This window comes from Onychostruthus taczanowskii, unplaced genomic scaffold, assembly GCF_017590055.1.
Source record: "Onychostruthus taczanowskii isolate IOZ18803 unplaced genomic scaffold, ASM1759005v1 scaffold197, whole genome shotgun sequence".
In the NCBI taxonomy this organism is placed as follows: domain Eukaryota; kingdom Metazoa; phylum Chordata; class Aves; order Passeriformes; family Passeridae; genus Onychostruthus; species Onychostruthus taczanowskii.
Window position 1 is genome coordinate 278,435 of NW_024499206.1, and position 25,289 is coordinate 303,723.

At 65.5% G+C, this 25,289-nt stretch overlaps 3 protein-coding genes across 5 annotated transcripts in view; 1 reads left to right on the plus strand and 2 right to left on the minus strand.

Annotated features, from left to right (window-relative positions):
* Positions 1–9,127: 9,127 nt before the first annotated feature.
* On the minus strand, positions 9,128–20,192 carry CDK5RAP3 (CDK5 regulatory subunit associated protein 3). 3 transcript variants are annotated; one of them, XM_041402334.1, is made up of 14 exons: positions 20,067–20,192; positions 19,140–19,197; positions 17,854–17,985; positions 17,501–17,601; positions 17,236–17,284; positions 16,684–16,862; positions 16,090–16,226; positions 14,969–15,113; positions 14,800–14,880; positions 14,425–14,499; positions 13,978–14,056; positions 13,490–13,578; positions 12,304–12,509; positions 9,128–9,672 (listed from the first exon to the last, which is right to left on the minus strand). In XM_041402334.1, exons 1-14 carry the CDS (start codon positions 20,070–20,072, stop codon positions 9,309–9,311), a joined length of 1,701 nt encoding a protein of 566 aa, XP_041258268.1. In that variant the 5' UTR covers positions 20,073–20,192; the 3' UTR covers positions 9,128–9,308. The 3 variants fall into 3 exon arrangements, with proteins under 3 accessions (XP_041258268.1, XP_041258267.1, XP_041258269.1); XM_041402333.1 differs by lacking the exon at positions 13,978–14,056 and adding an exon at positions 14,265–14,343; XM_041402335.1 differs by lacking the exons at positions 13,978–14,056; positions 14,425–14,499 and adding an exon at positions 14,265–14,343 and having other exon boundaries at positions 20,067–20,191.
* PRR15L (proline rich 15 like) lies at positions 17,483–23,382 on the plus strand. The gene is made up of 4 exons (XM_041402336.1): positions 17,483–17,599; positions 19,094–19,179; positions 20,116–20,274; positions 22,492–23,382. Exons 2-4 carry the CDS (start codon positions 19,160–19,162, stop codon positions 22,790–22,792), a joined length of 480 nt encoding a protein of 159 aa, XP_041258270.1. The 5' UTR covers positions 17,483–17,599; positions 19,094–19,159; the 3' UTR covers positions 22,793–23,382.
* Positions 23,383–24,514: 1,132 nt separating this feature from the next.
* Positions 24,515–25,289, minus strand: part of PNPO (pyridoxamine 5'-phosphate oxidase) — a gene marked incomplete at its 5' end in the record, with an annotated part of 3,070 nt that continues 2,295 nt past the window's right edge. Inside the window, one exon of the mRNA XM_041402337.1 lies at positions 24,515–25,193. Coding sequence (XP_041258271.1) covers positions 25,028–25,193 — 166 coding nt within the window. The remainder of the gene's footprint in view (positions 25,194–25,289) is intronic.

Below are 25,289 nucleotides of genomic sequence, written 5' to 3' on the forward strand. Positions count from 1 at the left end.
CCCCCCGCCCGCCTCGCGCGGCGCCGCCGCCAATCACCGCCCGCCGAGGGCAGGCGAGAGCGAGGCGCGGACCAATGGGAAGCGGGCGGCGGAGAGTTCCTCCCGCCTCCCCGGCGCCGATTTGATTGGCAGGCAAACTGACCAATGGGCGCGCGAGAAGGCGCGGGAGGCCGTCGCGCTCGGCGCACCCCAGCCAATGAGAAATGAGAAACAGAGAAGCGCGGCTCGCCCCGCTCTGTGCTTGATTAACAGCAGTCCCACCCAATGGCGCGCAAGGCCTTCACTGAGTGACAGCTGCGCGAACCAATGAGACGACGCACAGGATTCGCGCGCTTGAGTGGCAGCGGCGCGCACCAATCGCTGCAGGGCGGCGGCACCGCCCCTTCGCCCCGCAGCGGTTGCCACGGCGACGGGCGGCCCGGGCCCTGAGCGGGGTGAGGCCGCCATGGCGGGGCCGCGCTGGCCCCGGGGCTCCCCGGCCGGCCCGGAGCGGTGGGGCTGTTCCCAGAACCCTGCTCCGGGCCGGGATGTGCCGCTGGATGCGTGGGGAAAGGCGGAAAGGCGCTGCTGGCGTCAGGCCGCGGCCTTGCCTTGCCCTGCCCGGGTCATCGGCCCCTAACGCGGCCTGCAGCCGCACAGCCCGGCTGAACAGCCGCGGAGCAGGGCTCGCACCTGCGGGTCCTTCAGCCCTGAGCGCGGGGATCCGTGAGGGATCCTGCCCTTCCCACATGGATCTGTGAGGGATCCTGCTCCTTCCCACATGGATCTGTGAGGGATCCTGCTCCTTCCCACATGGATCTGTGAGGGATCCTGCTCCTTCCCACAGGGATCCGTGAGGGATCCTGCTCCTTCCCACAGGGATCCGTGAGGGATCCTGCTCCTTCCCACATGGATCTGTGAGGGATCCTGCTCCTTCCCACATGGATCCGTGAGGGATTCCTGCTCCTTCACCCCTTCCCAGAGAGATCTGTGTGGGATTCCTGCCCATCCTTGCTCCATTTGGGATTCCTGCCCCTTCCCACAGGGATTTGTGTGGAATTCCTGCTCCTTCACCCCTTCCCAGAGGGATCCGTGAGGGATTCCTGCCCATCCTTGCTCCATTTGGGATTCCTGCCCCTTCCCACAGGGATTTGTGTGGAATTCCTGCTCCTTCACCCCTTCCCAAAGGGATCCGTGAGGGATCCTGCTCCTTCACCCCTTCCCACAGGGATCCCTGCGGGATTCCTGCCCGTCCCTGCTCCCTGTGGGGTTCCTGCCCCTTTCCCCTTTCTACAGGGATTCCTGTGGCATTCCTGCCAGTTCCCCCCTTCCCACACAGATCCCTGTGGATCCCTGCCCATCCCACCAATTCCTGCCCCTTCCCACAGGGATTCCTGCTCCCTGTGGGATTCCTGACCCTTTTCCCCTTCCCACAGGGATCCCTGTGGGGTTCCTGCCCCTTTCTACAGGGATTCCTGACAGTTCCCCCCTTCCCACACAGATCCCTGTGGATTCCTGCCTCTTCCCACCTGGATCTGTGTGGGATTCCTGCCCTTCCCTGCTCCATTTGGGATCCCTGCCCTTCCCACCTGGATCTCTGTGGGATTCCTGCTCTTCCCACCGGGATCTGTGTGGGATCCCTGCCCATCCCTGCTCCATTTGGGATTCCTGCCCTTCTCCCCATCCCACCTGGATCTGTGTGGGATCCCTGCCCATCCCACCTGGATCTCTGTGGGATCCCTGCCCCTTCCCACCTGGATCTGTGAGGGATTCCTGCCCTTCCCTGCTCCATTTGTGATCCCTGCCCTTCCCACCTGGATCTGTGAGGGATTCCTGCCCTTCCCTGCTCCATTTGGGATTCCTGCCCCTTCTCCCCTTCCCACATGGATCTGTGAGGGATTCCTGCTCCCTGTGGGATCCCTGCCCATCCGTGCTCCATTTGGGATCCCTGCCCATCCCACCTGGATCTGTGTGGGCTCCGTGCCCACCCCCGTGCCCAGCTCCTGCCCAGGCCCGTGCCAGCCCGGGCAGCACCACCCCGATGCTGCCATTCCTGCCCGTCCCTGCCCTGCCCCAGAAACCTGCCGGGACAAACAGGATGCCGCAGACGCTGCTTCATCCCGGGAAACAGAAAAACAAACCAGGGAAAACGCCGCGTGGGACGCCACACCCGCCAGCAGGGTGGGGTTGGCCAGGTTTTGCCAGGTTTTCCCAGGGTTTCCCAGGCTTTTCCAGGGTTTTCCAGGTTTTCCCAGGGTCTCCCAGGGTCTCCCAGGGTCTCCCAGGGTCTCCCAGGGTTTCCCAGATTTTCCCAGGGTCTCCCAGGTTTTCCCAGGGTCTCCCAGGTTTTCCCAGGTTTTTCCAGGGTTTCCCAGGGTTTCCCAGGGCTTCCCAGGTTTCCCCAGGTTTTCCCAGGGTTTCCCAGGGTCTCCCAGGTTTTCCCAGGGTCTCCCAGGGTCTCCCAGGGGCTCCCAGGTTTTTCCAGGGTTTCCCAGGGTTTCCCAGGGCTTCCCAGGTTTCCCCAGGTTTTCCCAGGGTTTCCCAGGGTCTCCCAGGTTTTCCCAGGGTCTCCCAGGGTCTCCCAGGGGCTCCCAGGTTTTTCCAGGGTTTCCCAGGGTTTCCCAGGGCTTCCCAGGTTTCCCCAGGTTTTCCCAGGGTTTCCCAGGGTCTCCCAGGTTTTCCCAGGGTCTCCCAGGGTCTCCCAGGGGCTCCCAGGTTTTTCCAGGGTTTCCCAGGGTTTCCCAGGGCTTCCCAGGTTTCCCCAGGTTTTCCCAGGGTTTCCCAGGGTCTCCCAGGTTTTCCCAGGGTCTCCCAGGGTCTCCCAGGGTCTCCCAGGGTCTCCCAGGGTCTCCCAGGTTTTTCCAGGGTTTTCCAGGGTTTCCCACGTTTTCCCAGGCTGTTTGTGCCCCCCAAAACCTGCAGAGACCCAGGGCTGAGTCCAGGGAGACAAGGGAAGAAGTTTGAGGGGCTGGAAGTGCCCAGATCCCAGAGATTATTTTTTTTTTGGGTCATGCCCTCCCTAAACGCCCCTGGGTTGGATTTTGGGGGTGATACTCAGTGTAAACCCACCCAGAATAGATTTTGGGGGTGTTGCCCACCCTGAACCCCCAATGGGATGGAGATTTGGGGGTGTTTTCCATCCTAAACCCCCCTGGGCTGGATTTTGGGGGTGATGCCCTATCCCAAACCTTTCCTGGTTGGATTTTGGGGTTGTTTCCCACCCTAAACACACCCATGTTGATAATTTGGGTGTGCTGCCCACCCGAAATCCCCCCTGGGTTGGAGATTTGGGGGTAATGCCCACCTCAGAGCCCCCCCAGCTTGGATTTTGGGGGTGTTTTCCAAACCAAAGCCCCCCCAGGTTACAGATTTGGGGTTGTTGCCCACCCTGAACCCCCCGGGCTGGATTTTGGGGGTGTTTTCCACCCCAAACCCTCCCTGGTTGGATTTTGGGGGTGTTTTCCACCCTAAACCCCCCCGGAATAGATTTTGGGGGTGTTTGCCACCCTAAACCCCCCCGGAATAGATTTTGGGGGTATTGCCACCATGAACCCCCCTGGGATGGATTTTGGGGGTGTTTTCCCCCCTGAACCCCCCCTGGGATGGATTTTGGGGGTGTTTTCCCCCCTGAACCCCCCCTGGGATGGATTTTGGGGGTGTTTTCCACCCTAAACCCCCCCTGGAATAGATTTTGGGGTTGTTGCCACCCTGAACCCCCTATGGGATGCATTTTGGGGGTGTTTTCCACCCTGAACCCCCTGTGGGATGGATTTTGGGGGTATGGCCACCCTAAACCCCCCCCCCGGAATAGATTTTGGGGGTGTTTTCCACCCTGAACCCCCCCCCGGGCTGGATTTTGGGGCTGTTTCCCCCGCCCAAACACCCCCCAGGATAAAGGCAGCCCCCCCAAAGCCCTCCCGTGACTCCCCGGGGCCGTTTCCAGCTGGGAACCCGAGCTGGGCTGTCCCTCCGGGTTATTTTTGGTGTCCCCGGGGCTGTTTGGGGACAGCTGGCCCCGTCCCCGTGCCCACCTCGTGCCACTGAGGGGGGCACAGAGCCCCCTCCCCATTTCTTACCCCCAGGAAAACGCCCCAGCCCCAAAAATGAAAGGGAAAACCTTCCCAAACACGGGAAAATTCGGGTGAGTCACCAGAAAATTCCAGGCTGGGACAGCTCAGGGAACGGGAGCAGGGCCATGGAGGGGCTGGGATTATTTGGGACCCCCAAATCCAGGATCCCCTGAGATCCAGGAGCCCCTTCCCCATTTTTTCTCCTCCAGGAAAACGCTCCACCCCAAAAACCGAAGCGAACAAGGGAAGATTCGGGTGAGTCACCAGAAAATTCCAGACTGGGAGAGCTCAGGGAACGGGAATGGAGGGGCTGGGATTGCTTGGGATGGATCCAGGAGCCCCGTCCCAGGGCTGATAATAGCCAGGATTAATTAGGCACTAATGAAGTTCGTCCTTCCCAGCTGGATCCAGCCGCAATTAAAGATTTTCCTGCCCAATCCGGTGTTGGGGTGGGGTTGGCTCTCTCCCTCTTTGCTGGGGTGTGTTTTTGGGGTGTTTATGGGGTTTTTTGTTAAAGTGCAGCGATCACTTCCATGGGTCCAGCACAGGGGTCCCGCGGGGCTGGGACCCCCCACTCCCCATGGCTGTTCCCTACAGACCCCCCAAGCTTGGGACAGCCGTCCTAAGGACACCCCAACATTGGGATCGCCCCCTTTTTGGGGAACCCCCGACCCTACAGACCCCATACCCAACCCCTCACCCTCCTTTGGGATCACCCCCTTTTGGGAACCCCCCAAACTGGGTTTTGCCCCAGTCCCGGGTGTCCCCAGTGCTGCAGAGCCCCCCGGGCTGGCACAGCCCCTGCAGGGCCCCCCGGAATCCCTCCCTGGACCCCCAAAATCCCTCCCTGGACCCCCAAAATCCCTCCCTGGCACCCCAAAATCCGTCCCTAGGACTTCAGCGCGCCTCGTTCCCGACGCTCCTTGCGACACCGGGCTTTATTTGCATAGCTCCGCCCCTTACAGCACACGATAGCCTTATAAGGTGTGTGATCCCGCCCATTCCCCACCGTGGCCCCGCCTCTCGTGCCCCGCCCCGGCTCGCGCATTCGCGGTCCTGCAGCGCCACCTGCCGGCGGCTCTGCGGCAGTGCGGGGACCCCGCCCTGACCCCCCCAAACCGGGACCCCAAATCCAGGACAAATCCGGGACCCCTTCCTGACCCCCCAAACCGGGACCCCAAATCCGGGACCCCTTCCCAAACCGGGACCCCCCTTCGGGACGCCCCAAAACTCTGCCCCCAATAAACCCCCCCCCCTCTTGGGGGCTCCCCAGTTGTAGCGACCCCCCTCAATCACAGGGGTCCCCTCCCTTGGGACCCCCCGGGACACCCCAACCCAGGGACCCCCCGTGCCCACCCTGGGGACCCCCAAAGCGGGGCCAGCCGGGGGTGGGGCAGGGCACGAAGCGCCCCCCAAACCCCAGCCCCGTCCCCTCTGTCCCCGCGGGGTGTCCCCGTCCCTGGGGGGCTCTGTGTCCCCTCTGTGGCGACCCCCGGGGTCCCCCCTCCCTCCTCAGCCCCAGAACAAAGAGGGGGAGGAGGAGGAGGAGGAGCGCGAAGGCCCCGGCGGTGACAGCTGGTGCCCCCCGGGTGACACGGGGACAAAGGCACCGCCGCGGCGACAACGGGGCTGACGGGGGGCACGGGGCTGGGGGCAGCGACCCCACACACCCCACAGCACCCCCAGATACCCCAGAGCACCCCAGACACCCCAGAGCACCCCCAGATACCCCAGAGCACCCCAGAGCACCCCCAGATACCCCAGAGCACCCCAGACACCCCACAGCACCCCCAGATACCCCAGAGCACCCCCAGACACCCCAGAGCACCCCCAGATACCCCAGAAAACCCCACAGCCGTGTGGGGTGCAGGGCGGTTTGGGGATAACAGGGCGGGAGAGTTTCGGGGTGCCCGTTTCGGGGTGCCCGTTCGGGGGTGCTCTTTTCGGGGTGCCCGTTCCGGGGTGCCCGTTTTGGGGATGGCTGTTTTGGGGTTCCCGTTTCGGGGTGCCCGTTTCGGGGTGCCCGTTCGGGGGTGCTCTTTTCGGGGTGCCCGTTCCGGGGTGCCCGTTTTGGGGATGGCTGTTTTGGGGTTCCCGTTTCGGGGTGCCCGTTTCGGGGTGCCCGTTCGGGGGTGCTCTTTTCGGGGTGCCCGTTCCGGGGTGCCCGTTTTGGGGATGGCTGTTTTGGGGTTCCCGTTTCGGGGTGCCCGTTTCGGGGTGCCCGTTCGGGGGTGCTCTTTTCGGGGTGCCCGTTCCGGGGTGCCCGTTTTGGGGATGGCTGTTTTGGGGTTCCCGTTTCGGGGTGCCCGTTTTGGGATGGCTGTTTCGGGGTACCCATTCCGGGGTGCCCGTTTCGGGGTGACCTTTGCGGGGTGCCCGTTTCGGGGTGCCCGTTCCGGGGTGCTCTTTTCGGGGTGCCCGTTTCGGGGTGCCCGTTTTGGGGTGACCTTTGCGGGGTGCCCGTTTTGGGATGACTGTTTTGGGGTGCCCATTCCGGGGTGCCTGTTTCGGGGTGCCCGTTCCGGGGGTGCCCGTTTTGGGGTGACCTTTGCGGGGTGCCCGTTCCGGGGTGTCCGTTCCGGGGTGCCACAGGGCGGGAGAGTTTCGGGGTGCCCGTTTTGGGGTGCCCGTTTTGGGGTGCCCGTTCCGGGGTGCCCGTTTTGGGGATGGCTGTTTTGGGGTTCCCGTTTCGGGGTGCCCGTTTTGGAACGCTGTTTTGGGGTGCCCATTCCGGGGTACCCATTGCGGGGTGCCCGTTTCGGGGTGCCCGTTTTGGGATGACTGTTTTGGGGTGCCCATTCCGGGGTGCCTGTTTCGGGGTGCCCGTTCCGGGGGTGCCCGTTTTGGGGTGACCTTTGCGGGGTGCCCGTTCCGGGGTGTCCGTTCCGGGGTGCCCGTTTTGGGATGGCTGTTCCGGGGTGCCCGTTTCGGGGTGCCCGTTCCGGGGTGCCGCCCGGGGCCCCCCGCAGTCAGTGCGGCTCGGCTCTCCTGCCGGCCGCGTTTCCTCTCGGGGGGCTCCGCTCCTGGGGTGCCCCCCCGGCCTGTCCCCTCGGGGGGCCGCGCGCCTGGGCACCCCCCTCCTGCGGGGTTGGGGGCGCCCGTTCCGGGGTGCCCATTTCGGGGTGCCCGTTTCGGGGTGCCCGTTTCGGGGCGCCCGTTCCGGGGTGCCCATTTCGGGGTGCCCGTTTCGGGGTGCCCGTTTCGGGGCGCCCGTTCCGGGGTGCCCATTTCGGGGTGCCCGTTTCGGGGTGCCCGTTCCGGGGTGCCGCCCGGGGCCCCCCGCAGTCAGTGCGGCTCGGCTCTCCTGCCGGCCGCGTTTCCTCTCGGGGGGCTCCGCTCCTGGGGTGCCCCCCCGGCCTGTCCCCTCGGGGGGCCGCGCGCCTGGGCACCCCCCTCCTGCGGGGTTGGGGGGCTGCACCCCTTCCTGGCCCCCTCCGTGAGCTTCGTGGCCCCCCAAAAATCCTCTGGCTGAGCGTCCCCAGCTCATCACACCCATAGGGGGGGGGGGGGGGGGTGAGCCCCCCAAAAATAACCCCCGACCGTTTTCCATCCCCGGGGCCTCGACTGTTCCTTAATTTCTGTTCCCTTCCCCTCCAAGGACCCCCAACTCCCGGGGTCCCCCAGCTCCCGGGACCCCCCAGCTCCCGGGGCCCCCCCATCCGGCCCCCCGCGTGTCCCCCCCGCGCGGGTTGTCGCCGCCGCGGTGACACATGGCTCCCCGGGCTCGGGGCAGCTGTCGCCCCGCTCCGCCTGCCCGTTACCGGGACATTTGGCGGCCGCGGAGCAGCTGCAGCGCCGGCCCTGGGGAGGGGGCTCGGGGGGCTCGGGGGTCCCCACCCCGCTGGGGACATCGGGAGCGGCTGCTGCGCCCTAAAAATGGGGCTGAGAGGGGGAGGAGGGGGAGAGGGACGGGGAGAGGGAAGGGGAGAGGGATGTGGGGAGAGATCGGGGAGGGGAGGATGGGGAGAGGGATGGATGGAGAGGGATGGGGAGAGGGATGGATGGAGCGATGGGAGAGGGATGGGGGAGAGGGATGTGGGGAGAGATCGGGGAGGGGAGGATGGGGAGAGGGATGGATGGAGAGGGATGGGGAGAGGGATGGGAGAGGAATGGATGGATGATGGATGGACGGACGGACGGACGGGGAGTGCACAGGGCCGGGTGTGGCGGCGGTGGCCGCGGGGACAGTCGGGGACAGTCGGGGACAGCAGAGCCGCCCCCCAGCTGGCGGGGTCCCGGCGCTAATGGAGCGAGCGGCGCTGTCAGGGACGCAGGGACGGGACAGATGGAGGGACCTTAATTGGTAATTAAATCCTTCCCTGGCAGGTGAGACGGAGCAGCAGCCGGCCGGGGGGAGGTGACACCGCCGGGGGGAGGTGACACCGCGGGGTCCCCGCTCCCGGCCCTGTCCCGTCCCTTTGTCTGGATCGCCCCCCAGGCTGGTGACAGTCCCCGCATGGCAGGGACAGCCGAGCGGGGCACAGGGACCCACACGGGACCCCGGCTTTTTGGGGGGGCTGCGACTGCAGGTCCCTTCTGTCCCTCTCTCCCTCTGTCCCTTCTGTCCCTCTGTCCCTCTGTCCCTGTCCGGGGGATCAGGGGCCGGGGTCCCGGGGGGAGATGGAGGCGCCATAGAGGCCCGAGCCCCCCCAGCGCCTTCGCTGTGGTGACGATGGGGACGGTGACCCCCAGACCCCCGGACCCCCCTCCTGGATCCCCCGGAGCCCCCCGGAGCCCCCCGAGCCCCCATCCCCTCGGGTCCTTCCGCGGCTCCCGGCTCCGTGCTCCATTAGGAACCCCCCAGTCCCACTGGGGACCCCAGCCCTGTGTGGGGGCGGTCCCACACTAGAGCCGGACCAATGAGCGGCTGTGACGCCTCAAGGGGGCGGGACCAAATGAGGCAGCAACTAATAGCCTGTCGGTGCGGGTGTGGTCTGTGGATGACGTCACTGGGCGTGGCAGTCCCGCCCAGTCTGGGGGGGTTTGGGGGGGAGTCTGGGGTGATTGAGGGGTCCCAGCGCTCCTTACGGGCGGGGCCGAGCGGTGTCACCGGGACAGGGACAAGGACAGGGACCCGCTCTGCCGTGAATTCGAAACCCCGCACCCCCGGGCCGGGGGCTGTGCGACCCCCCAGGGGGAGGGAGGGCTAAGAGGGGGTCCCAGCCCGGCTCCAGCTCTCGCCTCCCACTCTCCTGTCCTTGTCCCTGTCTCTGTCCCTGTCCCCGCTCCCCCTCGGTGACACGCGGCTCCTCTCCCCCCTCAAACCCAGCTCGATGTGACACAAAATTTGGGTTTATTCACCGACACCCCCAAACCCCGCGGCACCGGGGCTGGGAGGGGCGGGACCCCCTGAGGACCCCCGTGTCCCTCGGGTGTCACCGCCTGATGTCCCTTAGCGGTCACAGTCTGATGTCCCCAGGTGTCCCAGGCTGATGTCCCCCCGTCCCTCACCAGCCGCTGCAGCTCCCTGGTGCTCTCCTGCAGCCGCTGCAGCCGCGGCTCCAGCGCCGCCTGCTCGGCCAGGGCCTGGCGGCGCCGCTGCCCCAGCGCGTCCCTCTTGGCCAGCTGCAGCTCGGCCTGCAGCAGCTGCTGCCGCAGCAGGGCTGTCACCCGCTCCACGTACCTGGGGACACGGACAGGGACAGGGACACGCTGCAGGGCAGGGACAGGGACAGGGACACACTGCAGGGACAGGGACACGCTGCAGGGACAGGGACACGGGTCACACTGCAGGGACACGGGTCACACTGCAGGGACAGGGACACGCTGCAGGGCAGGGACAGGGACAGGGACACACTGCAGGGACAGGGACACGCTGCAGGGACAGGGACACGGGTCACACTGCAGGGACACGGGTCACACTGCAGGGACAGGGACACGGACAGGGTCACACTGCAGGGACAGGGACAGACTGCAGGACAGGGACAGCGGGGACACCTGAATCACCCTGCACGTCCCCCCTGGTTAAGGGCTGGTTTTGGGACTATTTTAGGGCTGTTTTGGGGGCTTCTTTAGAGCTATCTTAGGGGTTATTTCAGGGGCTGCTTGGGGTCCATTTTAGGGATTTTTAGGGGTTCTTTGGGGTCTATTTTAAGGCTATTTTAGGGATTATTTCAGGGGCTGGTTTAGGGCTACTTTAGGGCTATTTTAGAGCTCTTTTAGGGGCTATTTTAGGGCTATTTTGGGGCTATTTTAGGGGCTCTTTTAGGGGCTCTTTTAGGGGCTATTTTAGGGGCTATTTTAGGGCTCTTTTAAGGACTCTTTTAGGGCTATTTTGGGGCTATTTTAGGGCTCTTTTAGGGTTATTTTAGGGGCTGTTTTAGGATTATTTTGGGTCTGTTTTAGGGCTATTTCAGGTCTGTTTTAGGGCTATTTCGGGTCTGTTTTAGGGCTACTTTCGGCTCTGTTTTAGGGCTATTTCGGCTCTGTTTTAGGGCTATTTTAGGGTCTGTTTTGGGATTATTTTGGGTCTGTTTTGGGATTATTTTCAGGTCTGTTTTAGGGCTATTTTAGGGTCTGTTTTGGGATTATTTTGGGTCTGTTTTGGGATTATTTTCAGGTCTGTTTTAGGGCTATTTTAGGGTCTGTTTTAGGGCTCTTTTAGGGACTATTTTAGGGCTATTTTGGGGCTATTTTAGGGCTATTTTCGGGTCTGTTTTAGGGCTATTTTGGGGCTATTTTAGGGCTGTTTTAGGGTCTGTTTTAGGGCTATTTTGGGGCTATTTTAGGGCTTATTTTAGGGCTATTTTCAGGTCTGTTTTAGGGCTATTTTCGGGTCTGTTTTAGGGCTATTTTGGGGCTATTTTAGGGCTCTTTTAGGGTTATTTTAGGGGCTGTTTTAGGATTATTTTGGGTCTGTTTTAGGGCTATTTCAGGTCTGTTTTAGGGCTATTTCGGCTCTGTTTTAGGGCTATTTTAGGGTCTGTTTTAGGGCTATTTCGGCTCTGTTTTAGGGCTATTTTAGGGTCTGTTTTAGGGCTATTTCGGCTCTGTTTTAGGGCTATTTTAGGGTCTGTTTTAGGGCTCTTTTAGGGACTATTTTAGGGCTATTTTGGGGCTATTTTAGGGCTATTTTCGGGTCTGTTTTAGGGCTATTTTGGGGCTATTTTAGGGCTGTTTTAGGGTCTGTTTTAGGGCTATTTTGGGGCTATTTTAGGGCTCTTTTAGGGTTATTTTAGGGGTTGTTTTAGGATTATTTTCGGGCCTGTTTTAGGGCTATTTCGGATCTGTTTTGGGATTATTTTCAGGTCTGTTTTAGGGCTATTTTAGGGTCTGTTTTAGGGCTATTTCGGCTCTGTTTTAGGGCTATTTCGGCTCTGTTTTAGGGCTATTTTAGGGTCTGTTTTAGGGCTCTTTTAGGGACTATTTTAGGGCTATTTTGGGGCTATTTTAGGGCTCTTTTAGGGTTATTTTAGGGGCTGTTTTAGGATTATTTTGGGTCTGTTTTAGGGCTATTTCAGGTCTGTTTTAGGGCTATTTCGGCTCTGTTTTAGGGCTATTTTAGGGTCTGTTTTAGGGCTATTTCGGCTCTGTTTTAGGGCTATTTTAGGGTCTGTTTTAGGGCTATTTCGGCTCTGTTTTAGGGCTATTTCGGGTCTGTTTTAGGGCTATTTTGGGGCTATTTTAGGGGTTATTTTAGGGATTGTTTTAGGATTATTTTCGGGCCTGTTTGGTCTGTTTCGGGTTTTTTTCCGGTCTGTTTTGGGATTTTTTTGGGCTGTTTTAGGGCTATTTCGGCTCTGTTTTAGGGCTATTTCGGCTCTGTTTTAGGGCTATTTTAGGGTCTGTTTTGGGATTATTTTGGGTCTGTTTTGGGATTATTTTCAGGTCTGTTTTAGGGCTATTTTGGGTCTGTTTCAGGGCTATTTCGGGTCTGTTTTAGGGCTATTTTCAGGTCTGTTTTGGGATTATTTTCGGCTCTGTTTTGGGATTATTTCCGGTCTGTTTCGGGATTATTTCCGGTCTGTTTTGGGATTATTTTCGGCTGTTTTAGGGCTATTTCGGCTCTGTTTTAGGGCTATTTCGGCTCTGTTTTAGGGCTATTTCGGCTCTGTTTTAGGGCTATTTTAGGGTCTGTTTTAGGGCTATTTCGGCTCTGTTTTAGGGCTATTTTAGGGTCTGTTTTAGGGCTCTTTTAGGGACTATTTTAGGGCTATTTTGGGGCTATTTTAGGGCTATTTTCGGGTCTGTTTTAGGGCTATTTCGGCTCTGTTTTGGGATTATTTTCGGCTCTGTTTCGGGGCAGCCCAGGCACCTGGGCGAGGCGAGGATCATGCAGAGGTGCTGCACGCTGCGGGAGCACAGCTGGGCCAGCAGCTCCCGCGCCGTGGCCAGCCGGGCCCGCAGCCGCGCGCCGCTCTGGCCCTGCAGCGCCGCCGGGGCCGCCTGCAGCTGGCTCATGGCCACCACGTCCGCATCGTCCTCCAGCTCCAGCAGCCGCTGCGCCAGGAACAGCTCCAGCTGCGGGGACAGCGCACGGTCACCGACAGGACGGGGACGGGGATGGGGACGGAGACAGGAAACTGACAGGGACAGAGATGGGGATGGGGACAGGGACAGGGACAGGGAACTGACAGGGACGGGGACAGGGACAGGGAACTGACAGGGACAGGGATGGGGATGGGGACAGGGACAGGGATCAGGGACTGGGACTGGGACAGCGACAGGGACGGGGATGGGGATGGGGACAGGGATGGGGATGGGGACAGGGACAGGGACAGGGATGGGGACAGGGACAGGGACAGGGATAGGGACAGGGATGGGGACGGGGAACTGACAGGGATGGGGGGGACGGGGATAGGGACAGGGATGGGGACGGGGACAGGGACAGGGACAGGGTCACCAACGGGGACAGGGACGGGGATAGGGACAGGGACAGGGCACTGACAGGGACAGGGACAGGGATGGGGACAGGGACAGGGACGGGGACAGGGATCAGGGACGGGGACAGGGATGGGGACAGGGACAGGGACGGGGACAGGGACGGGGAGAGGGATGGGGACAGCGACAGGGGACAGGGACAGGGCACTGACAGGGACAGGGACAGGGATGGGGACAGGGACAGGGACGGGGACAGGGATCAGGGACGGGGACAGGGATGGGGACAGGGACAGGGACGGGGACAGGGACAGGGACAGGGATGGGGACAGCGACAGGGACTGGGACAGGGACAGCAACAGGGACGGGGACGGGGACAGGGATGGGAACTAACAATGACAGGGACAGGACAGCGACAGGGACGGGGACAGGGACAGGGATGAGGACAGGGACAGGGACGGGGACAGGGAAAGGAACAGGGAACTGACAGGGACAGGGACAGGGACAGGGAGCTGACAGATACACTGATAGGGACACTGTGACAGGGACAGGGACGCTGCCAGGGAACTGACAGGGACACCTCCAGGGTCACAGGCAGGGCCAGCCGTGTCCCCGGTGCCCACCTCCATCAGCTCGTCGATGAACTGGTTCCGAGTCTCGGGGTTCTCCAGCAGGGTCAGCGCGTCCGAGCCGCGGGCAACGTCCTCGGGGGCTGCAGGGGGTGGGACCCCAAAGCCAGCTCAGCTTCACCCCAAACCCTGCCCAGCACCCCAAAACCCTGCCCAGCAACCCCAAAATCCCTGCCCAGCACCCCAAATCCCTGCCCAGCACCCAAAACCCCTGCTCAGCACCCAAATCCCTGCCCAGCACCCCAAAACCCCTGCCCAGCACCCAAAACCCCTGCTCAGCACCCAAATCCCTGCCCAGCACCCAAAAATCCCTGCCCAGCACCCAAATCCCTGCCCAGCACCCCAAAATCCCTGCCCAGCACCCAAACCTCACTCCCTGCCCCACCCCAACCCCCTGTGGGGTGTCCAGGGGCACTGGGAACGGGGAATTTGGGGGGATTTGGGAGCTGCCTGTGCCCCCCAGGACCCCCAGCCCCGCTCACCCTCAGTTCCAGACTCCACCACCGTGATCGTCCCCTCCTGTCCCTTCTTGCCATCACCCCAATCGATGCCATCGTCCCCCTGGGGAGCAAAGGGTGACACTGGGTGACACAGGGGGGTTTGGGGACACAGGGACACCCCTGGCCTGGGGGTGTCACCCACCTGGGGACTGGGCTCTGACTCCCTGCCCCACCCCAACCCCCTCTGGGGTGTCCAGGGGCACTGGGAACAGGGAATTTGGGGGATTTGGGAGCTGCCTGTGCCCCCCAGGACCCCCAGCCCCGCTCACCCTCAGTTCCAGACTCCACCACCGTGATCGTCCCCTCCTGTCCCTTCTCTCCGTCACCCCAATCGATGCCATCGTCCCCCTGGGGAGCAAAGGGTGACACTGGGTGACACAGGGGGGTTTGGGGACACAGGGACACCCCTGGCCTGGGGGTGTCACCCACCTGGGGACTGGGCTCTGCTGTGATCGTCCCCTCCTGTCCCTTCTTGCCATCACCCCAATCGATGCCATCGTCCCCCTGGGGAGCAAAGGGTGACACTGGGTGACACAGGGGGGTTTGGGGACACAGGGACACCCCTGGCCTGGGGGTGTCACCCACCTGGGGACTGGGCTCTGCAGTGATCGTCCCCTCCTGTCCCTTCTCGCCATCACCCCAATCGATGCCACCGTCCCCCTGGGGAGCAAAGGGAGACAAAGGGGGACATCAGGGGGTTTGGGGACACAGGGACATCGCCCCACTCAGTGCCACCATCCCCCCGAGGAAGGAGGGGTGACACGGTGCCACGGTGCGGCCTGGGGACACAGGGACGTCACCCACCTGGGGACCGGGCTCCACGGTGATGCCCCAGTCGATGTCCCCGCCCTGGGGCGGCTCCGCGGGGAAATCCCCCCAATCAATCTGCGGGAAAATGCCCAAAACCGCCCTGAGCCACGGCCCCGCCCGCCGGGGTCCCCGTGTCCCCCCCTGTCCCCTCCCCGGTACCCACCGTGTCCTCGCGGGGCGGCTCCGGTGCCTCGCGCGGCTCGGGCCGCTCCAGCCGCTGCGGCTCCCGCCCCGTGCGCCACCGGAACACCGAGCAGTTCCCGTGCGACACCGCCAGCCGCAGCAGCGGCAGCGCCTCGGCCCCGGGGCTGCGGGACAGCGCGGGGACACGGGGACAGCATTGGGGACACGGGGACAGCGTGGGGACACGGGGACGTGGGGACATGGGGACAGCGTGGGGACATGGGGACAGCATTGGGGACACGGGGACATGGGGACAGCGTGGGGACACGGGACAGCATGGGCCATGGGGACAGCAACGGGGACATGGGGACAGCGTGGGGACAGCATTGGGGACAGCACGGGGACACGGGGACATGGGGACAACGCGGGGACATGGACACGGGGACAGCGCGGCACGTGGGGACAGCATTGGGGACACGGGGACATGGGGACAGCATTGGGGACACGGGACAGCGCGGCACGTGGGGACAGCGCGGGGACACAGGGACATGGGGACAGCGCGGCACGTGGGGACAGCATTGGGGACAGCGCGGGGACACGGGACAGCATTGGGGACACGGGACAGCACCGGGGATGGGATCACTCATGGGGACATTGGTTATGAGGACATCGCTCATGGGGACATCGGGGTGGGGACACCTCAGCACCCGCAGCGCCGGGGTTTTGGGGCCAGGAGCTGGTTCAGGGCAGTTTGGGGAGCTGGGGCTGGTTTTGGGGATAGGGGCAGTTTTTGGGGGTGTCAGGGCTGTTTTGGGGCTGATTTGGGGTGGCAGGGCTGTCTTGGGGCTGTTTTGGGGCTGTTTCGGGGTGTCAGGGCTGTCTTGGGGCTGTTTCGGGGTGGCAGGGCTGTCTTGGGGCTGTTTTGGGGCTGCAGGGCTGTTTTGGGGCTGTTTCGGGGTGGCAGGGCTGTTTTGGGGCTGTCTTGGGGCTGTTTTGGGCTGTCAGGGCTGTTTTGGGGCTGCCAGGGCTGTCTTGGGGCTGTTTCGGGGTGTCAGGGCTGTTTTTGGGGCTGTTTTGGGCTGTCAGGGCTATTTTGGGGCTGGTTTGGGGCAGGTTTGGGGCTGTTTTGGGGCTGTTTCGGGGTGGCAGGGCTGTCCCCACCTGTCACACACGAAGGCCACGCAGGCCTGGTACAGCTCGATGGCGTCCCCGAGGGCGCTGGCGCCGTCCCCGATGCGGGACAGCAGCGACGGCAGCGCCTGCACCTGAGCCAGCAGCTCCTGGCGCACGTCCTGGCCCTGGGGACACCGCGGGGACACTTGGGGACATGCTGGGGACACCGCGGGGACACTTGGGGACACGCTGGGGACACCGCGGGGACACTTGGGACATGCTAGGGACACTTGGGGACATGCTGGGGACACCTGTTTTAGGGTCTTTTTGGGGTTATCTTGGGGCCCATTTGGGGCTCTCCCAGGCCTGCTTTAGGGTCTGTTTGGGGTTATTCTGGGGCCTGACTGGGGCCGTCCCAGGCCTGTCCCAGGCTCTGTTCAGGGCCATCCCAGGCCTGTCCCAGGCTCTATCTGGGATTATCCCAGGCCTGTCCCAGGCTCCATCTGGGGCCATCCCAGGCCTGTCTCGGGCTCTGCCCGGGGCCATCCCAGGCCTGTCTCAGGCTCTGTCTGGGGCCATCCCAGGCCTGTCTCGGGCTCTGCCCGGGGCCACCCCAGCCCCTCGGGGTCCCGCGGCACTCACGGCGATGCCGTACTGGCGGCAGGAGCTCAGGAAGCGCTCGCGGAGCTCGCCCGCCCGCAGCTGGCACTCGTCCTCGCGCCGCGCCAGCTCCTGCTGCGCCTGCTGCCAGCGGCCCCGCTGCCGCCGCAGCGCCGGCAGCTCGTAGCCGACGCTGCGCGCCAGCAGGCTCGAGAGCTCGGCTGGGGGGGACGGCGGCGTCACCCCGACACCCCCGGGGGCTCGGCCCGCGGGATCGGGCGTTCCCATGAAGCCTGGGCTTTAAATCCTGTCCCATCCTGGTCTACGGGCTGGATTCACCTTTAAATCCCACCCCATCCCATCCATCCCATGGATCCCATCCCATCCCATCCCATCCCATCCCATCCCATCCCATCCCATCCCATCCATCCCATCCCATTTCCCATCCCATCCCATTCTGGTTTGGGGACTGAATTCCACCCACCCAGGGGGTTCTTTGGGACACCTCGGGGAATTCCCGTTCCCACTCCCATTCCTCCCATTATTCCCGTTCCCATCATTCCCGTCATTCCCATCATTCCCATCCCCCCTCACCCAGGTAGGCGTTGTCCTTCTCGTAGAGGGACACGATCTCCTGCCAGTCCTGGGCACGGACACGAGGGTCAGCAGCAGGAGGAGGAGGAGGAGGAAGATGAGGAGAAAGAGAGGAATGGAGGAGGAAGAGAAGGATGAGGAAGAGGAGGAGGAACAGGAGTAAGAAGAGGAGGAGGAAGAAGAGGAGGAGGAGAAAAAAAAGGAGGATGGAGGTGGAAGAGGAGGAAGAAGAGGAAGAGGAGGAGGAAGAGGAGGGCGCTCCCACCTTCATCCTCTGGGACGAGTAGCGCCCGAAGAGGTTCTTGGTGGAGGCCTCGGTGCCCTTGAGGATCTCCACGATGCGCAGGCAGTGGAAGTAGTGCAGGTCTGGGGGGCAGCAAGGGGCTCAGGGGGCTGGGGGGGCCGGGGGTCCCTGGGGGGCTTTGGGGGATCCCCAGGAGACTGCTGAAGGAGGTTTTGGGGGCTTCTTGAGCTGCCACCACCAGCCCTTTGCAAACAGCCTCCCCACCCCAAATCCTGGCTCTCCAGGGGGGAGATCCATCCCCAAATCCCAAACCCCAAACCCCCAAAAGCCCCAAAGCCCCACCCCAGACCCCGCGGCCGGCGCCAGGCACTGACAGGAGCCCTGCAGCAGCGCTCGGATCTCGGGGTGCTCGGGCATGTCCTGCAGCGCCGCCCGGATCCGCTCCCGCACCTGCGCCACCTGCGCCGGCCAGCGCCGCCCGCAGTGCCGCCGGTCCAGCAGCCAGTCTGGGGGACACGGGGACACGGGGTCACCAGGCGACACGGGGACAGCGGGGGGGACACGGGGAGAGCGGGGGGGACACGGGGAGAGCGGGGGGGACACGGGGAGAGCGGGGGGGACACGGGGAGAGCGGGGGGGACACGGGGAGAGCGGGGGGGACACGGGGAGAGCGGGGGGGACACGGGGAGAGCGGGGGGGACACGGGGAGAGCGGGGGGGACACGGGGAGAGCGGGGGGGACACGGGGAGAGCGGGGGGGACACGGGGAGAGCGGGGGGGACACGGGGAGAGCGGGGGGGACACGGGGAGAGCGGGGGGGACACGGGGAGAGCGGGGGGGACACGGGGAGAGCGGGGGGGACACGGGGAGAGCGGGGGGGACACGGGGAGAGCGGGGGGGACACGGGGAGAGCGGGGGGGACACGGGGAGAGCGGGGGGGACACGGGGAGAGCGGGGGGGACACGGGGAGAGCGGGGGGGACACGGGGAGAGCGGGGGGGACACGGGGAGAGCGGGGGGGACACGGGGAGAGCGGGGGGGACACGGGGAGAGCGGGGGGGACACGGGGAGAGCGGGGGGGACACGGGGAGAGCGGGGGGGACACGGGGAGAGCGGGGGGGACACGGGGAGAGCGGGGGGGACACGGGGAGAGCGGGGGGGACACGGGGAGAGCGGGGGGGACACGGGGTCAGCGGGGACATGGGGACACAGGGACACGGGGACAGCGGGGACACCAGGACAGCGGGGGGGACACGGGGACACGGGGTCACCGGGACAGCGGGGACACTGGGACAGCGGGGGACACCGGGACAGGGGGGTCACCACGGGGACACCCCGGGATGTGGGGACACCGACATGGGGACAGCGGGGTCAGCTGGGGTGGGGGACACGACACCCCCCGGGCTCCGGGCTCACGGGGGACAAACACCGGGAGCAATTCCCGAGTCCTCTCCCAAAGCCCGGGATGGATCCCCGGCTCTTCCCCAGGTCAGGAGGGAAAACGGGAACGGGGCTGGGATAACCGGGATGAATTCCGGTTCCCTCCCGGTCTGCAGGGAAAGCGGGAACGGGGCTGGGATAACCGGGATGAATTCCGGTTCCCTCCCGGTCTGCAGGGAAAGCGGGAACGGGAGAGGCCGGAGCCGGGGCTCACTCCCGCACCCAGCAGCTTGCTGGTCTGGATGTCGATGGGCACATTCCGGTAATCCTGCGGAGCGACCTGCGGGGAGAACACGGCAGGAGCGGGGCTGCGGCAGCCGGAACCGGCACCGGAACCGGCACCGGAACCGGCACCGGCAGCGGGGAGGGGGTCGGGACCCTCCGCTCCAGAGCCAGGCCCGGGCTGTCCCCGCTACTCTGGTCCTTTCCCCGCTTCCGGCCCCGATCCCGCTCCAGGCCCCTTCCCCACTCCCGGTCCTTTCCCCGGTCCCGATCCAGGTCCCGGTCCCGATCCCGGCCCCGATCCCCGGTCCCGGCCCCGATCCCGGTCTTTTCCCCGCTCCCGCTCCCGGTCCCGATCCCGATACCGATCCCGATCCCGATCCCGGTCCTTTCCCCGCTCCCGATCCCACTCCCGGTCCCGATCCCGATCCCGGTCCTTTCCTCAATCCCGATCCCGCTCCCGATCCCGGTCCCGGTCCTTTCCCCGGTCCCGATCCCACTCCCGATCCCGATCCCGGTCCTTTCCCCAATCCCGGTCCCGGTCCCGATCCCGATCCCGGTCCTTTCCCCAATCCCGGTCCCGGTCCCGGTCCCGATCCCGATCCCGGTCCTTTCCCCAATCCCGGTCCCGGTCCCGATCCCGATCCCGATCCCGGTCCCGGTCCCGGTCCCGGTCCCGATCCCGATCCCGGTCCTTTCCCCAATCCCGGTCCCGGTCCCGGTCCCGATCCCGATCCCGGTCCTTTCCCCAATCCCGGTCCCGGTCCCGATCCCGATCCCGATCCCGGTCCCGGTCCCGGTCCCGGTCCCGATCCCGATCCCGGTCCTTTCCCCAATCCCGGTCCCGGTCCCGGTCCCGATCCCGATCCCGGTCCTTTCCCCAATCCCGGTCCCGGTCCCGTCCCCGCTCCCGGTCCCGCTCCGCACCTGCATCTTTCCCGTCACCGCCTCTCCACTTCCGCCCTCCCCGCCCCAGCCAATCGCCTGCCCCAGCGCCCGCGCCTCGGCCAATCAAAGCGCGCTCCGCCCAGAGGTCCCGCTCCCGCCAATCAGAACTCGCGGCTCGGAGGCAGCGCCACGTCCCTGTGCTTCCATTGGATGAAGGGGAAAGGGCGTGGTCAGTGCGGACCAATCGGTGAGGGCAGTGGGAGTTTCGGGGTCCCGATCCCCATCCCGGCCATAATCCCGGTCCCAACCCGGGTGCCAGTGCCGGTCCCGGTTCTGGCCTTAATCCCGGTCCGGTTCCAATCCTGGCACCAATCCCGGTCCCGGTCCCAATCCTGGCACCAATCCCGGTCCGGTTCCACACCTGGCACCAATTCCAGTCCGGTCCCAAACCTGGCCCCAATCCCGGTCCCGATCCCAAACCTGTCACCAATCCCGGTCCGGTCCCAAATCTGGCACCAATCCCGGTCCCGGTCCCAATCCTGGCACCAATCCCGGTCCGGTTCCACACCTGGCACCAATTCCAGTCCGGTCCCAAACCTGGCCCCAATCCCGGTCCCGATCCCAAACCTGTCACCAATCCCGGTCCGGTCCCAAATCTGGCACCAATCCCGGTCCCGGTCCCAATCCTGTCACCAATCCCGGTCCGGTCCCAAATCTGGCACCAATCCCGGTCCCGGTCCCAATCCTGGCACCAATCCCGGTCCCAGTCCTGGCACCAGTCCCGCTCCGGTCCCAAGGTGCCTCGGCACCGGTCCCGATCCCCGGGATCCCCCCAGCCGTCCCGCAGCGCTCCCCACGAGGCTCCCGAGCAGATCCCAAACCCTGCGGGACCCCCAGGTGCTCCCAGATCCCTTGGGAGCCGCTGCGTGCCCCAGCAGAGATCCGGAACCCCCTGGGACCCCCAAAAGGAGCCCCAAAAGGAGCCCAAATCCCTCGGGGACCCTGGGAGGGCCCTGGAGCAGATCCCAGATCCCCCCGGGCCCGACCATCCCCTCCGGAGCCGGGATCGCCCGGGACCCGCTGGGATCATCCCCGGATCCACTCGGGGGAGCGGCTCCGGGGGTCCCGCGGTGTCCCCGTGGTGTCCCCGCGGGGACACATACCAGCGGCAGCCGCGGTGCCCCCGCTCCCGGTGCCGCCACCGGGCCTCGAGGCCACCGCGCCCCGAGCGCTGCCACGGCCACCCGGGGCCACCCAGAGCCACCCAGAGCCACCCGGGGCCACCCGGGGCCACCCGGAGCCACCCCGGGCCACCCAGAGCCACCCCGGGCCACCCGGGGCCACCGTCCCGGGGCTGGCACCGCTCCCTGTCATGAATATTCAGCCGTGCCTGGCCCGGCCCCGCTGTTTGCTCGGGCAGGAGGGGTTTGGGAGCGGGTTCACCTTGACGGGAACACCGGGACAGCCGCAGGTGAGCGGCACCTGCCCGCGCTGCCCCCCCGGGACACCCCCGGGACACCCCGGGACCCCCGGGACACCCCGGGACACCCTCGGGACACACCGGGACACACCGGGACACCCCCGGGTCACCCCGGGACACCCCGGGACACCCCCGGGACCCCCGGAGGCGGCAGGAGCAGGTACCGGGGTGCGGTGTCCAGGCTGGGGATGGGATGTGGGACCCCCTGGGACACTCTGGGGACGTGGGACCCCCTGGGACACTCTGGGGACGTGGGACCCCCTGGGACACTCTGGGGACGCGGCCGGGGGTGGTCCCAGCTGGCTCTGGCACGGGGAGGGGACGCTGGGGACACAGGAGCCACCGGCGGGGTGGTGGCCGCACTCCCTGTGCCGTGTCCCCATGTCGCAGAGGGAAACGGGGATTTTATCCCCAAAGCGACACCGGGCAGGGGCCGCTGGTGGCTGAGCACCACGGGGACAGGGGCGGGGACAGGGAGGGGGACAGGGACGGGGACACGGGGCTGTGCTGGCCCCCGGGCCCCGGGAATCCCCCGGTGCCCGCGGCTCGGAGCCGCCTCCCCTCGGTTCCTGCCCCGGGGCCACGCTGGGCTCCGGAGCCTTCCCGGAGCCTTCCCGGAGCCTTCCCGGAGCCTTCCCCGGCCCCTGCAGCTCCCCCGGCGGGCGGGCGAGCCCCGAGCCCGGCTGGGGACCCCCGGCACCTCCCCGGTGCCACCTGCGCCCCAGTTCCTGTTCCTGTTTGCTCAGCGCGCTCCCTCCCCGCCACACGTGGCCGATAAGGGCAGCTCCCGGCGCCGCCAGCCGCCTTCTCCCGGCTTTCCGCCGGAATTCCCGAGCCGTGGAACACCCACCCCGTCCCGGTGCCCCGGGCAGCAGCATCCCGCGGGGAGGGAGCGCCGCAGCCGCGATGGAGCGGCGGGAGGGCGGCCCCGGGGAGGGCCGGGGCAGCGCCGGGAGGGAGCTGCAGCCCCGCGTGCCGTTCCAGGATGGCCGACGGGCACGGCTGGTGGAAGCTGACGTTCCTGCGGAAGCGCCAGGCAGCGCCCACGGTGCTGTACGAGAGCCCCGAGGGCCCCGCGGCGCCGGGCGGGGACGGCGCGGAGGGGACGGGCCCCGAGGGGACGCCCGGCTTCGCCGCCCGCCTGGAGAAGATCGTGGACAAGAGCACCAAGGGCAAACACGTCAAGGTCTCGCACTCCGGGCGCTTCAAGGAGAAGAAGAAAGTGAGGGCGACGCTGGCCGAGCATCCCAACCTGTGCGGGGCCGGCGAGCGCGAGGAGCAGTGACCCCGGCGGATTGTCGCCCCCCGGGGACAGGATGGACAGGAGGACTCAGGATGGAATTTACCCGTGCGAGGGATAACCCGTGAGCTGCGGGGCTGAGCCCGGGGCGCAGCGCTCCCCGTCCCGCCCGCTGCCCAGCGCTGGCTGGTTCGTACTGGGATGGACACTCCCCGCCCGGCTCTGCCCCGATCCCGTTCCCAGTCCCCTCCTCCCGTCGCGTTCTGGGGCCGAGCCCCGCTCGTGTCCCAGTCCCGAGGGGCTGCAGAGCCGCCGAGTCCCCCCCGAGGGGGGATGCGACACTTCCCCGTCCCGAGGGAGCGACGCTGCGGGACCGATCCCGCCGCGGGGACCGCGGAGCGCTCCCCGGAGGAGCCGCTTTCCCCGGGAATCGGTCCCGGAGGAGCCGCTTTCGCCGGGAATCCCTCCCGGAGGAGCCGCTTTCCCCGGGAATCGGTCCTCCCGGAGGAGCCGCTTTCCCCGGGAATCGGCCCCCGCTGCTGGAAGCGGGGGTCCCGCCCCGCGGCCCGGGATGCTGGAAGCGCTCGCGCCTGCTGCTAATTAACTGTGGTTAATAAACCCAGCCTGGGAGCGGAGACGGCTCCGGGAGAGCTCCGCGGATCCCGAAACCCGGCATGGAAGGGTGGGAAGGCTCTGGATCCTTCTGGGATCCCTCTGGGAGCCATCCCGGGGAATCCCTGACCCCGCAGAGGCGGCTCCGGTGATTTCCTGCGGATCCCGGGATCCCTCCCGGCAGGTCTGGATCCCTCTGGAAGCCCGGAGGGAGCGCGGCCATCCCGGGAATCCCTGACCCCTGGGAAAGGGGACCCTCGGGGCCGGCCGGAGCCCGGGGAGCGCTCCCAGCTCCCTGACCCCGCGGGGAAAGGGACGATCCTCGATCCCGGATCCTCGATCCCGGATCCTCGATCCCAGATCCCGGATCCGCCATCCCGGCCCCGCAGGGCGCGGCTGTTCCCGAGCTCCGCAGCTCCAGCCCGGCTCCGCCAGAAGGCGGAGGGTGCCCGGAGCCCAGCCCCGGTTTCCCGGCACGGGGCCGGTGCCAGCTCCGCCCGGGGCCGGTCCCGGTCCCGGTCCCGCCCTGGCTCGGTTCGCTCGCGGCCCGGGGTCCCGGACCGTGTCCCGGCGGGAGCGGGAGGGGAGCGGAGCCCCTCGGTGCCTTTACCCCTGGAATTTGGGACAACTCTGTGCCCCTTCTGCGACACCGGCCCGTCCCCTCCTGTCCTTCCAAGGGACGGGCACAGCCGGGAGGGTCCAGAGCCACCCAGGGCCGGTGACAGGACGGGAACCCAGGACAGGCACGGTGCCGCTCCGGGACAGCAGGCACGGAACCGGCCCGGGTTTGGGGCTGGATTCACCCAGGCCCGGGTCAGGCCCGGGATTCGCGGCAGCTCCCTGGGCCCGGCCGCGCCTGGCTAAACATTAACTCGCTGTTAACCGACGTAAATCCTGGTTTATTCCTTTCCAGCTGCTGGAGGAGGGGACGCGCTGAGGCCGCTGTTAACCCACAGCCTCCACGTAAATCCTGGTTTATTCCTTTCCAGCTGCTGGAGGAGGGGACGCGCTGAGGGTTGGGGTCTCACGGCCCTGGGACAGCCACGACGCGATTTAAATTAATTAAACACCAGCAGTAATGAGCAGGGAATTGAGCACATTCCACGATCCCAGCTAAAGCACGGAGAGAGAGCTGGCAGTGGCGGGACAGGGACGGCTGAGGGTTGGGGTCTCACGGCACGATTTAAATTAATTAAACACCAGCAGTAATGAGCAGGGAATTGAGCACATTCCACGATCCCAGCTAAAGCACGGAGAGAGAGCTGGCAGTGGCGGGACAGGGACAGCGACAGCGACAGGGGGGTCACCGGGGTCACACCGGACCCTGCACGATCATTAACATAATTAATTAACCAGCGGGAGCGGCTGCAGGCGGATTTGGGGACGCAGGGGGCGAGGGCAGCTCGGGAGCCGCTCCCCAGCTCACAGCGAGGGACAGCGACAGCGACAGCGACAGCGACAGGGGGGTCACCGGGGTCACACCGGACCCTGCACGATCATTAACATAATTAATTAACCACCGGGTGCAGCTGGAGAAGGATTTGGGGACGCAGGGGGCGAGGGCAGCTCGGGAGCCGCTCCCCAGCGCACAGCGAGGGACAGCGCGGGGCGGCTGCGACACTTGGGGACAATCCTTGGGGACAATCCCCGGGGACATCGCGGGCGGGCTCAGGGCGACAGGCGCTCGTAGACCCAGTCGCCGTGGCCGCGGTGGGTCATGGCCCCGAGCGGCGCCGCGCGGTCCCGCAGCCGGCGGAACACGATCCGGTCGTGCAGCCGGTTCGATTGGCCCTGCCAGAACTCCACCACCTCCGGCTCCAGCAGGTACGCGCCCCTGCAAGGGCCAGCCGGCTGCGGGGGGCTCGGGGCACCCTGGGGGGCTCTGGGGGGGGGGCTCCGAGCACTTTGGGGGGTTCTGGGGAACTCAGGC

Bases quoted from the DNA above. Each gene is read 5' to 3' on its own strand.
- PRR15L (XM_041402336.1), top strand. From the start codon at position 19,160: ATGTCGATGGGCACATTCCG. The intron at 19,180-20,115 runs GTAATCCTGCGG...TCCCCGCCCCAG, and splicing joins ATGTCGATGGGCACATTCCG to CCAATCGCCTGCCCCAGCGC. The intron at 20,275-22,491 runs GTGAGGGCAGTG...GTGCCGTTCCAG, and splicing joins TGGTCAGTGCGGACCAATCG to GATGGCCGACGGGCACGGCT.
- CDK5RAP3 (XM_041402334.1), bottom strand. The intron at 17,986-19,139 runs GTGCGGGAGTGA...CGTGTCCCCCAG, and splicing joins CCAGACCAGCAAGCTGCTGG to ACTGGCTGCTGGACCGGCGG. The intron at 16,227-16,683 runs GTGAGTGCCGCG...CGGTGTCCCCAG, and splicing joins GCCGCCAGTACGGCATCGCC to GGCCAGGACGTGCGCCAGGA.